Source organism: Rhinatrema bivittatum, chromosome 4 (assembly GCF_901001135.1).
Source record: "Rhinatrema bivittatum chromosome 4, aRhiBiv1.1, whole genome shotgun sequence".
NCBI classification, from domain to species: Eukaryota; Metazoa; Chordata; class Amphibia; order Gymnophiona; family Rhinatrematidae; genus Rhinatrema; species Rhinatrema bivittatum.
In genome coordinates, this window is record NC_042618.1 from 262,651,287 (window position 1) to 262,665,344 (window position 14,058).

At 50.7% G+C, this 14,058-nt stretch overlaps 1 protein-coding gene across 4 annotated transcripts in view; it reads right to left on the bottom strand.

The window, feature by feature from the left end:
• The window catches only part of MCAT (malonyl-CoA-acyl carrier protein transacylase), an 82,621-nt gene that overhangs the window by 65,340 nt on the left and 3,223 nt on the right, over window positions 1-14,058 (bottom strand). For 3 of the 4 annotated variants that reach the window (XM_029600097.1, XM_029600095.1, XM_029600094.1), the window contains exon 2: window positions 6,814-7,503. In XM_029600097.1, the coding sequence (XP_029455957.1) occupies window positions 6,814-7,281 (468 nt within the window). In that variant the 5' untranslated portion in view covers window positions 7,282-7,503. The remainder of the gene's footprint in view (window positions 1-6,813; window positions 7,504-14,058) is intronic. The other variant, XM_029600096.1, reaches the window with a different exon arrangement.

Consider the following 14,058-nt stretch of genomic DNA (forward strand, 5'->3'; position numbering starts at 1 on the left):
GATTACTATTCTCGGGTACAGACAAATGTCTCCCTGATAAACCATTCGCTCATTACAGATTATACAGAATACTGCAAGACTCTTAACCAGAACTCCAACTTATGATCATATTACCCGTCCCTGAATCACATTGGCTCCCAATATCATACCGTATACAATATAAACTGGCCATGATCATACACTCTCTCTGGATCTCTTCTGTATTAAAAATTTATATTCCTTCCCGTTCACTTAGATCAGCAAACCAAACATTCCTTGATGTCCTCTCTCCAAAGCTAACTCACCTTGGAGAAACAAGAGAGCGTGCTTTTTTCTCAGTGGGCCCACTTCTTTGGAACACCTTACCAAAAGAAGTGAGTTGCCTTCGTGAAAGAAGTTTCTTCAAGGAAGCTCTAAAAACGCACCTTTTCAAAAAAGCATTTCCAAACATAAGCTAATAATCTGTAGTCTGTCTGGCGTCATCAAGCAAAGTACATGCAGTCTTCCCTGCTTTATTATCTTCAGTGTCTTCTTGCAGCTAAATATGAATTTTGTGTATTAATTTGATTTTTGTGCTTTTGTATTTTGCAACACGATTTATAATGCATTTATCTTATTACATAATAAAGCTAAAATTAAATTTGTTACCGATTGTGTGTGCTTTTATTGTACCCTGCCCTGAATGGAGGAAGGGTGGGTAATGGAGAAATTACTTACCTGATACTCTGATTTTCTTAGTGTAGACAGATGGACTCAGGACCAATGAGTATAGTGTGCTGATAGCAGTTGGAGACAGAGTCAGATTTCAATCTGACGTCAGCACTACATATACCCGTGCACGAGGCTCTGATCCTCATTTTTTTCCGTGACCGTAGCAGTTCGGGACTTCAGTTCGGGACTTCACACACGCTTGCACAGCGTTAGAAAACCAAACTCCAAATTCAAAGAAGAAAAGTAATTATGGATATATGTGTGTTTGGATAATTTTGATTAATCTGATTAACTTGATTACTCGGATTGGATGACGAGATTTCTAGCTGAAGACCGCTAGGGCATTCAACCGAGAAGCGCTGACACCTGGTAATATGGGTGTCTGAAGTAGAAATAAGGGTTGGCTTACCCGTGCTTGTGTTGCACTCGGGGGGAGGTTCCCCCAGGGCTTCTTGATTGTGAGGCAGCCATGGGCGGGGTGCTGAGTCCATCTGTCTACACCAAGTAAAATGAAATTATCAGGTAAGTAATTTCTCCATTTCCTAGCGTGTAGCAGATGGACTCAGGACCAATGGGATGTACAAAAGTTACTCCCGAACCGGGCGGGAGGCTGCCCGTAGCCCATTTAGTACTGCCTTTGCGAATGCTGTGACCTCCTTGGCCTGAACATCCAGGTGATAATGTCTCGAGAAGGTGTGGAGGACCACGTTGCCGCCTGACAGATCTCTGTGGGTGACAGCATCTTGGTTTCTGCTCAGGACACTGCCTGGGCCCTTGTGGAATGGGCCTTGTCTTGTAGAGGCGGGGGCTTGCCTGCCTCTACATAAGATGCCTTGATTACTTCTTTGATCCAGCGGGCGATGGTTGCCCGCTTCCCCTTGCCTCTTTCCGCCGTGAAGAACGAACAGATGGTCCTTCTTTTGTACAGGTTCCGATCTTTCCAGGTATCGGACTAGTAGTCTGCCAATGTTCAGGTGGCGAAGAAGGCGTGAGTCTTCTGAGTCCTTATGCTTCTCTGGAGATGGCAGTGAGATGGTTTGGTTTAAATGGAAGTGAGAAACCACCTTTGTCAGGAAGGAGGGTACAGTGTGCAGCTGTATGGATCCCGGCGTGAATCCCAGGAACGGCTCCTGGCATGATAGTGCTTGAAGTTCGGAGATTCGACAGGCTGAGCAAATTGCCTTGAGGAATGCCATCTTCAAGGACAGGAGCCGTAGGGACAGCCGCAAGTTGGTCTGAACGAGGCTCCCGCTAGGAAGTCTAATACTAGATTGAGATTTCATAGAGGTATCGGCCACTTTAGAGGTGGTTGAATGTGCTTGACCCCTTTTAAGAAGCGGGAGACGTCTGGGTGGGCCGCTAGACTGTTGCCGTCCACCCTGGGTCTGAAGCTGACCAGGGCGGCCAATTGTATCTTGATGGAGTTGAGAGACAACCTTTGTTCATGCCGTCCTGCAGAAATTCCAGGATCATGGGGATTTTGACTGTCCATGGAAGGATGTCATGGTCCTCATACCAGGCTTCGACTATTCTCCATACTCGTATGTATGTTAAGGAGGTAGAGAACTTGCGTGCTCAGAGCAGTGTGTCAATCATTGTTCCTGAGAATCCACTCTTTTTCAGGCGAGATCTCTCAATGGCCAGACCGTAAGCGAGAATCTCGTTGGGTCTTCGTAGAGGATCGGTCTTTGCTGGAGTAGATCCTTGTGTGAAGGTAGGCGTGGAGGGTTTCCCGCCAGAAGTCTTCGCATATCCACATACCACGGCCTTCTTGGCCAGTCCAGGGCCACTAGAAGTATCAGCCCTCCGTGGTGTTCTATCTTGCGGATGATTCCGCCCAGTAATGGCCATGGAGGGAAGGCGTACAGTAGATCCTCCTGAGGCCAGGTCTGGACGAGGGCGTCGATTCCCTGGGACATCAGTTCCCGTCTTTGGCTGAAGAACTTGGGAACCCGGGCGTTGGACCCGGTTGCCAGAAGATCCATGGCTGGTGTTCCCCAATGGTTTGCTATCTGCTGGAAGGCTGTTGTCGACAGTGTCCATTCCCCTGGATCCAGACTCTCTCTGCTGAGGCAGTCTGCCATGACATTGTCTTTTCCTGCGATGTGAGCGGCTGATATCCCTTGTAGGTTTGATTCTGCCCACGTCATTAGGGGTTCTATTTCCAGGGACACCTGCTGGCTCCTGGTTCCCCCCTGGAGGCTGATGTAGGCCACTTTTGTGGCGTTGTCTGACATGACTGATTTGCCCCGGAGACTGTGGCTAAACTGTAAGCAGGCTAGTCTGACTGCCTGGGCTTCCAGTCTGTTTATGTTCCATGCCGACTCTTCTTTGTTCCATTGCCCTTCAGCCATTAGCTCCTGGCAATGGGCTCCCCATCCCCGCAGGCTTGCATCTGTGGTGAGCAAGGTCCATTCTGGTGGGGATAGGCTTGTTCCCTTGCTCAGGTGGTCTTCTTGTAGCTACCATTGTAGTTGGTTCCGAACCTTCGCCGGTAGCCGGAGGGGGGCGGAGTAGTTTTGGGACATTGGGTTCCATTGAGACAGTAGGGAGTGTTGTAGGGGCCGCATGTGGGCCCTTGCCCACGGGACTTCTATGGTTGATGCCATGAGTCCAAGGACTTGGAGAGTGGAATTCAACAATGCTCGTAGTTGTTCCATCAATCTCCTTCTCCTTGTAGGGGGAAGGATGACTTTGTTCCCCTTGGTGTCGAACCGGACTCCCAGGTATTCCAGGCATTGGGAGGGCTGCAGGTGGCTCTTGGATGTGTTGACGACCCACCCGAGGTTCTGCAGTAGTTCCTTGACTCTGGTGGTTGCCTGCTGGCTTTCCTCTGGCGATTTCGCTCTGATCAGCCAATCGTCCAGGTATGAGTGTACGAGGATTCCCTCTTTCCTCAGTGCTGCCGCTACTACCACCATGATCTTGGTGAACGTTCGGGGAGCCATAGCCAGCCCAAACGGTAGAGCCTGGAACTGGTAGTGATGGCCCAATATCGCGAAGCGCAGGAAACGATGATGGGGTGTGATGGATCGGTATATGGAGATAGGCTTCTGACAGATCCAGGGAGGTCAGGAATTCTCCCAGTTGTTCCGCCTTTATGACCGCACGCAGGATTTCCATGGGGAAGCGGCGTACCATCAGGTAGCGATTGACAGACTTGAGATCCAGTATGGGCCGAAATGTTCCCTCTTTCTTGGGCACAAAGTAGATGGCATAGTGCCCAGAATTTTGTTGGTGCGGAGGCACCGGTGTTATTGCCTTTAGGGTGAGGAGTTTTGATAGTGTGTTTTTCACTGCCTTCCTCTTGGAGGGGTCGTGGCATGGAGAAATCACAAACCTGTCCAGAGGGATGCTGTGGAAGTCCAGGTAATATCCCTCTCGGATGATGGATAGGACCCAATTGTCCAACGTTATCTCAACCCATCTTTGGGAGAAAAGGGCAAGCCTGCCCCCTATGATCTCTTCCTGTAGATGGGTCTGCTGATTCTCATTGTGTGTTGCAGCTGGGGCCTGGTCCTGAGCCGGCTCCTCTTTTGTTGTGTCTATTCCGAAAGGACTGCCCCTTGCTGGCGGGGCAGGGGGCTTCATAAGTGTTTTTGTATGGTCTATAATGCTGGGATCCTCTGCCCTTGGGTGCCCGGGGAGAGGGCACCTCTTGTTCCTGTCCTCCGGTAGACAGGGTATTGGGGACTCGCCCCATTTGTCAGCTAGTTTGTCCAGGTCGCTTCCGAAGAGGAGTGATCCTCTAAAGGGCATTCTTGTGAGCCTCGTCTTAGAGGACGCATCAGCTGACCAGCTTCGGAGCCAGAGCTGTCTTCTGGCTGCCACTATGGACGAAAGGCTCCTGGCTGAGGTGCGCCCAGGTCTGAGGTCGCATCCGTGAGGAATGATATTTCCGGGTCTAATGCCTCGCTTGGCGTAGTTGCGCCCTAGCCATCGCCAGGCAGGCATGTGATACCACGGTGCAGCAAGCAGCGATCTGTAGGATCATAGCTGATTCATCGTAAGACTGCTTGAGGATGGATTCCTGCCGTCTGTCATTGGCATCCTTGAGGGAAGCTCCACCCTTGACTGGTATGGTGGTGCGCTTTGTGGTGGCGCAGACCAAGGCGTCGACCTTGGGGAACCTCAGGAGTTCCTTCGTCGCGGGGTCCAAGGGGTAGAGAGCTTCTAGGGCTCGACCCAACTTGAAGGTGGCCTCTGGAGCGTCCCATTACAGGTCGATCAGTTGTTGTACGGCCTGTAGCGTAGGGAAATGGCGTGAGGTTTGGCGGAACCCGGCCAGGAAGGGGCTCGCCTAGGACTCTGCTGTGTTGCATATGTCCGGAATGGCCAATGCCTTCAGACTCGTGGCTACGAGATCTGATAATTTGTCTTTTGGGAAGAAGCGCGTCATGGTGCGATGCGGTTCCGTTCCTGGAGGGAGTTCCCCTTCTTCCAGGGGTTCTGGTTCCTCCTCCGAATCATCTGTGTCCCCTAAGGGGAGGTTTTTGTCCAGGGGCGGCTCATCTGGTGGAGGCCGGGAGGGTCCTGGGAGGTTCTGGGCCACTGGTGGGGGTTGGGGTTGTGCCGCTGGTGGTCCTGTGTGTGGATGTAGGATTGTAGTTCCATGAAGAATCCCGCCCAGATGAAATTGCCTGAGACCGCATTGGGTCCGGTGCACTCCCCGACGGCCCCCATTGAGGGGGGGCTGAGTCGGGAATAGAGAGGGCCGGGGTAGTCTTGCTGGTAGATCCGGAGTCCTCTACAGGCTGAGGGGACCTTGTCTTGGTTTCCCCCCGGGCTTCTTCGCACAACAGGCACAGGCGGAGGTCACCTCGGGCTGCGCCGCTCTCAGGTGGCATGCTGGGCAGAGAACTGGGCCTTTAGCTGTCTTGGACGGCGGTGCCATGATTTGCGCGTTTATCTTGTACAGATGCGTGTGCCGGGAGGCCTAGCTATGCGTTCCGGGTGCACCTAGGAGCGGAAGATGCGTGCATGGCTGTGCACACGGGCCTAGTTGTGCACGGTGCTGTGCGCCCAGCGTATATGCTCGCACAAGTATTTTATGCGCCTGGCTCGCTGCTGTGCGCACAGCTCAGTTGTGTGGACAAACGGCGACTAAGGGGGGAAACGGTGCCGGCGACCACGAGGACAAGATGGCCCCCCCCCCCGGAGGTCTCCATGTGGGAGGACCCTCAAGCTGGATCGGGGTCTAGTCCTGATGGGGCTGCTCAACCCGATTAGACAGACACCAGAAGGACGATCTGAGCAGTTATCCGAGCTTCAGAGACCAGTTTTCTACCTTACCTTGTCTCAGCGCTTCCCAGTCTCTTGCCGGGCGGTCTCCGGCTGCGGGGGAAGAGGGGAATACCTTCACTGCCGCGCTCAGTCTTGCACCCGCTGCCTCTCAACCGCTCCCTTTTCAGGGGGCTAAGTCCACACCGAGTCGGCGATCAGACCGAGGCTGCCTCTCAGCTGCTTCCTTCACCGGGGGCTAAGTCCACGCCGGGACAGAGGCTTACCTCTGAGGGATCTCGGAAATCACCTCAGGAATTCTCGACTAGGGGAGGGACCCTTAGGAATCACCGCAGGAGAGCGGGGCTCATCTGTAGGTAAGATTCTTTCTTTCTTTCTTCTTTGAATTTGGAGTTTGGTTTTCTAACGCTGTGCAAGCGTGTGTGAAGTCCCGAACTGAAGTCCCAAACTGATACGGTCACGGAAAAAAAATGAGGATCAGAGCCTCGTGCACAGGTATATGTAGTGTTGACGTCAGATTGAAATATGACTCTGTCTCCAACTGCTATCAGGAGCACACTATACCCATTGGTCCTGAGTCCATCTGCTACACACTAGGAAATAAGTGTTTTAAAATACTGCATTACCATAATTTTTCATACTTACCACCTAGGGATCCAGCTTCCACTTTCACTGTTACTAATTACTGCAACCAGTTATTCAGAACATGTTTCTTTACGAATATGTCAGAAAAGTACATGCACACATGCTGAACACATAGTAATCCATGAAACATGGGTCAACTAGCACTGTTCAAGTTTGTGTGAATTCAACCATTTTTGCAATTTGTCAGTAAATACATTTCACAATAAAAATTTACCATGATAATGTCAAAATACTTACTTCAGACTCATCCTGGCTCCATTTTTCCGCAGATGCTAGAGAAGTCACAAACACAGCAGGCTGGCAGTGGATAGTTTTATTCAATTGCTCCTGGGGGCCATTCAGACATAAATGCAAAAGGTCATAGCCCAGCACTTTGTCGGCAGCAGCAAACATAGCCCTGACAGCAGGATATTTCAGAAGCCCCTTTCCCATCCCCACAAACTGACTGCCCTGGCCAGGAAAGAGCACAATGGAGCTGTTTGCTGGGCATTTTCTGATTGCCCTGGGACTCTCTGGTGCTTTCTCTGTGCTCTGAAGCAGCTCTGAGATCTTCTCAGTTCTACTTGCCCCATTTCGATTACAGCTGCTAACATTCTCCAACTCACTGCCTAACCTTGCTGAAACACCCCTACTCAGTCCAGTCGGATACCTGCAACAGCATAGTTGCCTCAATAGTAATATTTTATTATAAGAAAGGAGTCTCATTTTGCTAAATGATTAGTGCTTAACTTTAATTCGCTTGCCAGCTTTGACTTCATTTGGGTTTAAGGAGAGAATGGATAGTAGAACCATGCTGCCTAGGATGCTGTGCCACCAGATTCTCAGATCTCCATCTGTGTGCAGATGTTCATTTTGGGAGAAAGTGCACTATGTCACACAGTTAATTCTTCAGCCTTGAACCACTGGATATGGAAGGAAGGTTCTGCACTGTGGAAAAGACAGTATTAGGATCAATCCTCTCATATACACCACACTGTAGATAAAGCGGCTTGAGGTTGAATAATTTACTCTAGGACCCCCCCCCCTCAATTTTTTGTTTAAAACACTGTAGATGTTAAGCAATGCACTCCAGTGAAACGCACTGTTAGCCCGGGTTTGGCCACGCGTTTTTGACGTGCTAGCTTTACCCCTTATACAGTAAGGGGTAATAGCGAGTCGAAAAGGCGCAGCCAAATCCCCCCCCCCTGAAACTAATAGCCTGCCCAAAGGCTGGCGGTAATTTCTGCTGGCACCGGGAAAGTGTACAGAAAACCAGAAAATGGAGAAATTACTTACCTGATAATTTCATTTTCCTTAGTGCAGACAGATGGACTCAGGACCAATGGATATAGTGTGCTCCTGATAGCAGTTGGAGACGGATCAGATTTCAATCTGACATCAGCCCTAGTACATATAGCCCTGCGAGATGCCATGCTCTTCAGTATTCTCTTCGAAAAGCAATTATGGATAACTTGATTAACTTGCATAACTTGAACTGGTTAATGTGGTTATAGCTGGAGACCGCCAGTGTACTCAACCGAAAAACGCCGGCACCCGGTAGGTATGGGTGTCCTAATTACAGGAAAGCTTGGCTTACCCATATTTGTCTTGTTCTCGGGGATTGTCCCCTGAGGGTTCCGTGATTGTTGGCAGCCGTGGGCGGGATGCTGAGTCCATCTGTCTACACTAAGGAAAACAAAATTATCAGGTAAGTAATTTCTCCATTTCCTAGCATGTAGCAGATGGACTCAGGAACAATGGGATGAACAAAAGCTACTCCGGGTGGGAGGCGGCCTGTGGCCCACTTAGTACTGCCCTTGTGAATGCTGTGTCCTCCTGAGCCTGAACATCCAGGCAATAGAACCTAGAGAAGGTATGAATGGAAGACCATGTCGCCACCCGACAGATCTTGGTTGGTGACAGCATCTTGGTTTCTGCCCAAGACACTGCTTGGGCTCTGGTGGAATGGGCCTTGACTTGTAGAGGTGGAGGCTTACCTGCCTCTACGTAGGTCGCCTGGATAACTTCTTTGATCCAGCGGGCTAGGGTTGCCCGTGAGGCTGCTTCCCCTTGTTTCTTCCCGCTGTGAAAGACGAAGACGTCTTTCGTACGGATTCCGATTTTTCCAGGTATCGGATTAGGAATCTGCCGACATTAAGATGGCAAAGGCAGTGAGATTCCTCCGAGTCCTTCTGCTCGTCTGGCGATGGTAGATTGTTTAGATGGAAGTGAGAAACCACTTTTGGTAGGAAGGAGGGGACCGTACGTAGCTGTATGGATCCCAGTGTGAACCTGAGGAACGGTTCTCGACAGGACAGTGCTTGGAGCTCGGAGATGCGACGGGACGAACAGACTGCCACTAGAAATTCAGTCTTCAAAGTTAGTAGTCGGAGGGATAGGCCACGGGTGGGTCTGTAGGAGGCTCCTGCTAGGAAATTTAAGACTAGATTGAGATTCCATAAGGGTACCGGCCACTTTAGGGGTGGTCAGATCTGCTTGACCCCTTTCAGGAAACGGGAGACGTCCGGGTGAGAGGCTAGGCTTCCGCCCTCCACCATGGCTCTGTAGCAGGCCAACACGACCACGTGTACTTTGATGGAGTTGAGGGACAACCTCTTCTGTAGGCCGTTCTGCAGGAATTCCAGAATCGAGGGGATTTTGACTGTCCGCGGGAGGATGTCACAGTCTTCACACCAGGCTTCGAATATTCTCCATATTCGTACGTAGGTTAGAGATGTGGAAAATTTGCGTGCTCGGAGCACAGTGTCAATCACCACCCCCAAGTATCCGCTCTTCTTCAGGCGTGTCCTCTCAATGGCCAGACCATAAGAGAGAATCGAGTTGGGTCTTCGTGGAGGATCAGGCCTTGTTGGAGCAGATCCCTGTGTGGAGGTAGAGGGAGAGGGCTCCTTGTCAGTAGTCTTTGCATGTCTGCGTACCACGGCCTTCTTGGCCAGTCCGGGGCCACTAGATGTACTGGTCCCCTGTGGTGTTCCATCCTGCGGATGATCCCGGTCACGGAGGGAAGGCGTATAGCAGGACTTCCTGTGGCCAGATCAGGACGAGGGCATCGATCCCTTGGGATTGTGGGTCCCGTATGAGACCGAAGAAGTTGGGAACTTAGTTGTTCAACTGGGTTGCCAGGAAGTCCATGGCTGATGTTCCCCAGCGGTTTACTATCAACTGGAAGGCTGTGGCCGACAGCCTCCATTCCCCTGGGTCTAGACTTTCTCTGCTGAGGTAGTCCGCAGTGATGTCTTTTCCCGCGATGTGGGCGGCTGAGATCTCTTGTAGGTTTGATTCCGCCCACTCCATTAGGGGGTTCTATTTCCAGGGACACCTGTTGGCTTCTGGTTCCTCCCTGTCGGTTGATGTAGGCTACTGTTGTGGCGTTGTCCGACATGACTGACCAATTCGCCCCGGAGTCTCTGACTGAACCGCAGGCAGGTTAGCCTGACTGCCCATGCTTCCAGTCGGTTGATGTTCCATCCCGACGCTTCCTTGTCCCATTGCCCCTGGACAGTCAGTTCTTGGCAGTGGGCTCTCCACCCTCGTAGACTCGCATCCGTGGTGAGCAGGATCCAGGTCGGTGGAGATAGCCTTACTCCCTTGCTCAGGTGGTCTTCTTGTAGCCACCATTGTAGCTGGGTTCGAACCTCCTCCAGGAGCTGTAGTCGAACGGAGTAGTTCTGGACATTGGATTCCATCGTGACAGCAGGGAACACTGTGTGCTCTTGCCCATGGGACCACTTCCAGTGTGGATGACATGAGGCCGAGGACTTGGAGGTAGTCCCACACCTTGGGGCAAAGACTGATTAACAGGTTTCGCAACTCGTTCATCAGCTTTGTTCTCCTTGTAGGAGTCAGAGTAAACTTGTCTGGTGTCGAACTGAACTCCCAGGTATTCCAGAGATTGGGAGGGCTGCAGACAGTTCTTGTTTGTGTTGACCACCCACCAGAGGTTCTCCAGTAGAGTTTTGACTCTGTTGGTTGCCTGATGGCTTTCCTCTGGGGATTTTGCTCTGATCAGTCAATCGTCCAGATATGGGCGTATGAGGATTCCTTCTTTCCGCAGTGTCGCCGCCACTACAACCAAGATTTTGGTGAATGTTCGGGGAGCTGTGGCTAGCCCGAAGGATAGTGCCCAGAACTGGTAGTGGTGGTCCAGGATCGTGAAGCGTAGAAAACGCTGATGATCGCTGATGCACGATCCTGGACCACCACTACCAGTTCTGGGCACTATCCTTCGGGCTAGCCACAGCTCCCCGAACATTCACCAAAATCTTGGTTGTAGTGGCGGCGACACTGCGGACCAGGATGTGCAGGTAGGCTTCTGACAGATCCAGGGATGTGAGGAATTCTCCCGGCTGTATCGCTCTTATGACCGTGCGTAAGATTTCCAAGCGGAAGCGAGGGACCTTCAGGTGACTGTTGACCGACTTGAGATCCAGGATGGGTCGGAACGTACCCTCTTTCTTGGGAACGATAAAATAGATGGAATAGTGCCCAGTATTTTGTTGTTGCTTGGGGATCCGGTGTTATGGCCTTTAAGGCGAACAATTTGGTCAGCGTGGTTTCCACTGCCCTCCTTTTGGAGAGGTCGTGGCAGGGAGATTTCACAAATTTGTCTGGAGGAATGTTGTGGAAGTCCAGATAATATCCCTCTCAAATGATGGTTAGGACCCACTTGTCTGAAGTTATCTCAACCCATCTTTGGTAGAATAGGGCAAGCCTGCCCCTATGGCTTCTTCCTGAGGATAGGCCGGCTGATTTTCATTGTGGGGTGCGGCTAAGGCCTGGGTCAGAGCCGGCTCCCCTTCTGCTGTGTTTGTTCCGAAAGGACTGGCCCCTGCCTGCGGGGCGAGATGCTTGATATGTATTTTTGTATGGTTTGAAGTGCTGTGATCCCCTGCCCTTAGATGTTCGGGGGGAGGGGCGCTGGCTTCTCTCATTCTTGTCCTCCGGTAGTCGTGGTACTGGGGATTCGCCCCATTTGTCGGCTAACTTTTCCAGTTCGCTTCCAAACAGGAGGGTTCCTTTAAAGGGCATTCTCGTGAGTCTCGTCTTGTAAGTCGCGTCGGCTGACCAGCATCGGAGCCAGAGTTGCCTTCTGGCTGCCACGATAGACGAGATGCCTCTGCCTGCAGTGCGTACCAGGTCGGAGGTCACATCCGTGAGGAATGATACTCCTGGTTTTAGTGCTTCGACGGGTGTGATGGCGTTCCTGATCTTTGATAAACAGGCGCGTCACCACGGCGCAAAGGCCGCGATCTGTAGCGACATAGCTGATACGTCGAATGACTGTGAGTATAAGAACATAAGAACATGCCATACTGGGTCAGACCAAGGGTCCATCAAGCCCAGCATCCTCTTTCCAACAGTGGCCAATCCGGGCCATAAGAACCTGGCAAGTACCCAAAAACGAAGTCTCTTCCATGTTACCGTTGCTAGTAATAGCAGTGGCTATTTTCTAAGTCAACTTAATTAATAGCAGGTAATGGACTTCTCCTCCAAGAACTTATCCAATCATTTTTTAAACACAGCTATACTAACTGCACTAACCACATCCTCTGGCAACAAATTCCAGAGTTTAATTGTGCGTTGAGTAAAAAAGAACTTTCTCCGATTAGTTTTAAATGTGCCACATGCTAACTTCATGGAGTGCCCCCTAGTCTTTCTATTATCCGAAAGAGTAAATAACCGATTCACATCTACCCGTTCTAGACCTCTCATGATTTTAAACACCTCTATCATATCCCCCCTCAGCCGTCTCTTCTCCAAGCTGAAAAGTCCTAACCTCTTTAGTCTTTCCTCATAGGGGAGCTGTTCCATTCCCCTTATCGTTTTGGTAGCCCTTCTCTGTACCTTCTCCATCGCAATTATATCTTTTTTGAGATGCGGCGACCAGAATTGTACACAGTATTCAAGGTGCGGTCTCACCATGGAGCGATACAGAGGCATTATGACATTTTCCGTTTTATTCACCATTCCCTTTCTAATAATTCCCAACATTCTGTTTGCTTTTTTAACTGCCGCAGCACACTGAACCGACGATTTCAATGTGTTATCCACTATGACGCCTAGATCTCTTTCTTGGGTAGTAGCACCTAATATGGAATCTAACATTGTGTAACTATAGCATGGGTTATTTTTCCCTATGTGCATCACCTTGCACTTATCCACATTAAATTTCATCTGCCATTTTGATGCCCAATTTTCCAGTCTCACAAGGTCTTCCTGCAATTTATCACAAATTGCTTGTGATTTAACTACTCTGAACAATTTTGTATCATCTGCAAATTTGATTATCTCACTCGTATTTCTTTCCAGATCATTTATAAATACATTGAAAAGTAAGGGTCCCAATTCAGATCCCTGAGGCACTCCACTGCCCATTCCCTACCGCTGAGAAAATTGTCCATTTAATCCTACTCTCTGTTTCCTGTCTTTTAGCCAGTTTGCAATCCACGAAAGGACATCGCCACCTATCCCATGACTTTTTACTTTTCCTAGAAGCCTCTCACGCAGTCTGAAAATCCAAGTATACTACATCTACCGGTTCATCTTTATCCACATGTTTATTAACTTCTTCAAAAAAGTGAAGCAGATGGATTCCAGAGGTCTGTCCTGGGCATCCTTGAGTGCCGCTCCTCCCTCGACTGGGATGGTAGTGTGCTTAGTGACCGCGCAGACCATGGCATCCACTTTGGGGAATGTCAGGAGATGTTCTGCTATGGGATCAAGGGGGTACGTGGCTGCCAGGGTCCGCCCCCCTTTGAACGTGGCCTCCGGAAAGACCCATTCCAGGTCAAGCAGCTGTTGGACAGCTTGCAGCAAAGGGAAATGGCGGGAGGCCTGACGGAGTCCCTCGAGGAGGGGGTTCGTCTTCGGTTCCCCTGTAGCACTTGTGCCTGGGATAGCAAGCTCTTTCAAGCTGTCCGCCATGAGGTCTGAAAGCTCGTCTTTGGCGAAGAATTGTCTCATGGTCTGGTAGGGTTCCATTCCTGGAGGGATTTCTCCTTCCTCCAGGGAGTCTTGACCATCATCCGAGGTGTCCGTGTCCCCAAAGCTGGGGCTTTGGGGCAGGCGAGACACTTCTCTGGGTTTAGAGGGTCCTGGGACGTAGGGTCCTCTGGGGAAGGCTGTGGCTGTGTCATCGTAGGCACCGGTTGCATGTGGACGAAGGTATGTAGGCCTTTGAAGAATTCTACCCAGGAAAAAGATGCTGGGTCTAAATTGAGAGGCACTGCGTCCCCGGGAATCCCCATTTGAGGGAGGCTCCAGCTGGGAGTAGCGAGGTCCAGTGTATTGTCCCTATTTGCTGGGGAGGACCTTGGGCTGGATCACCCAGGGCCTCCTCGCACTGTATGCACAAGGCCATGGCCTCTTCGTGCTGCGCCGCTCTAATGTGGCATGCTGGGTAGAGTCCCTGGGACTTAAGCTTCTTGTTCAGTGATGCCATGATTTGTGTGCGCCGAAAGAAACTCCTGTTTGTATGTTTAC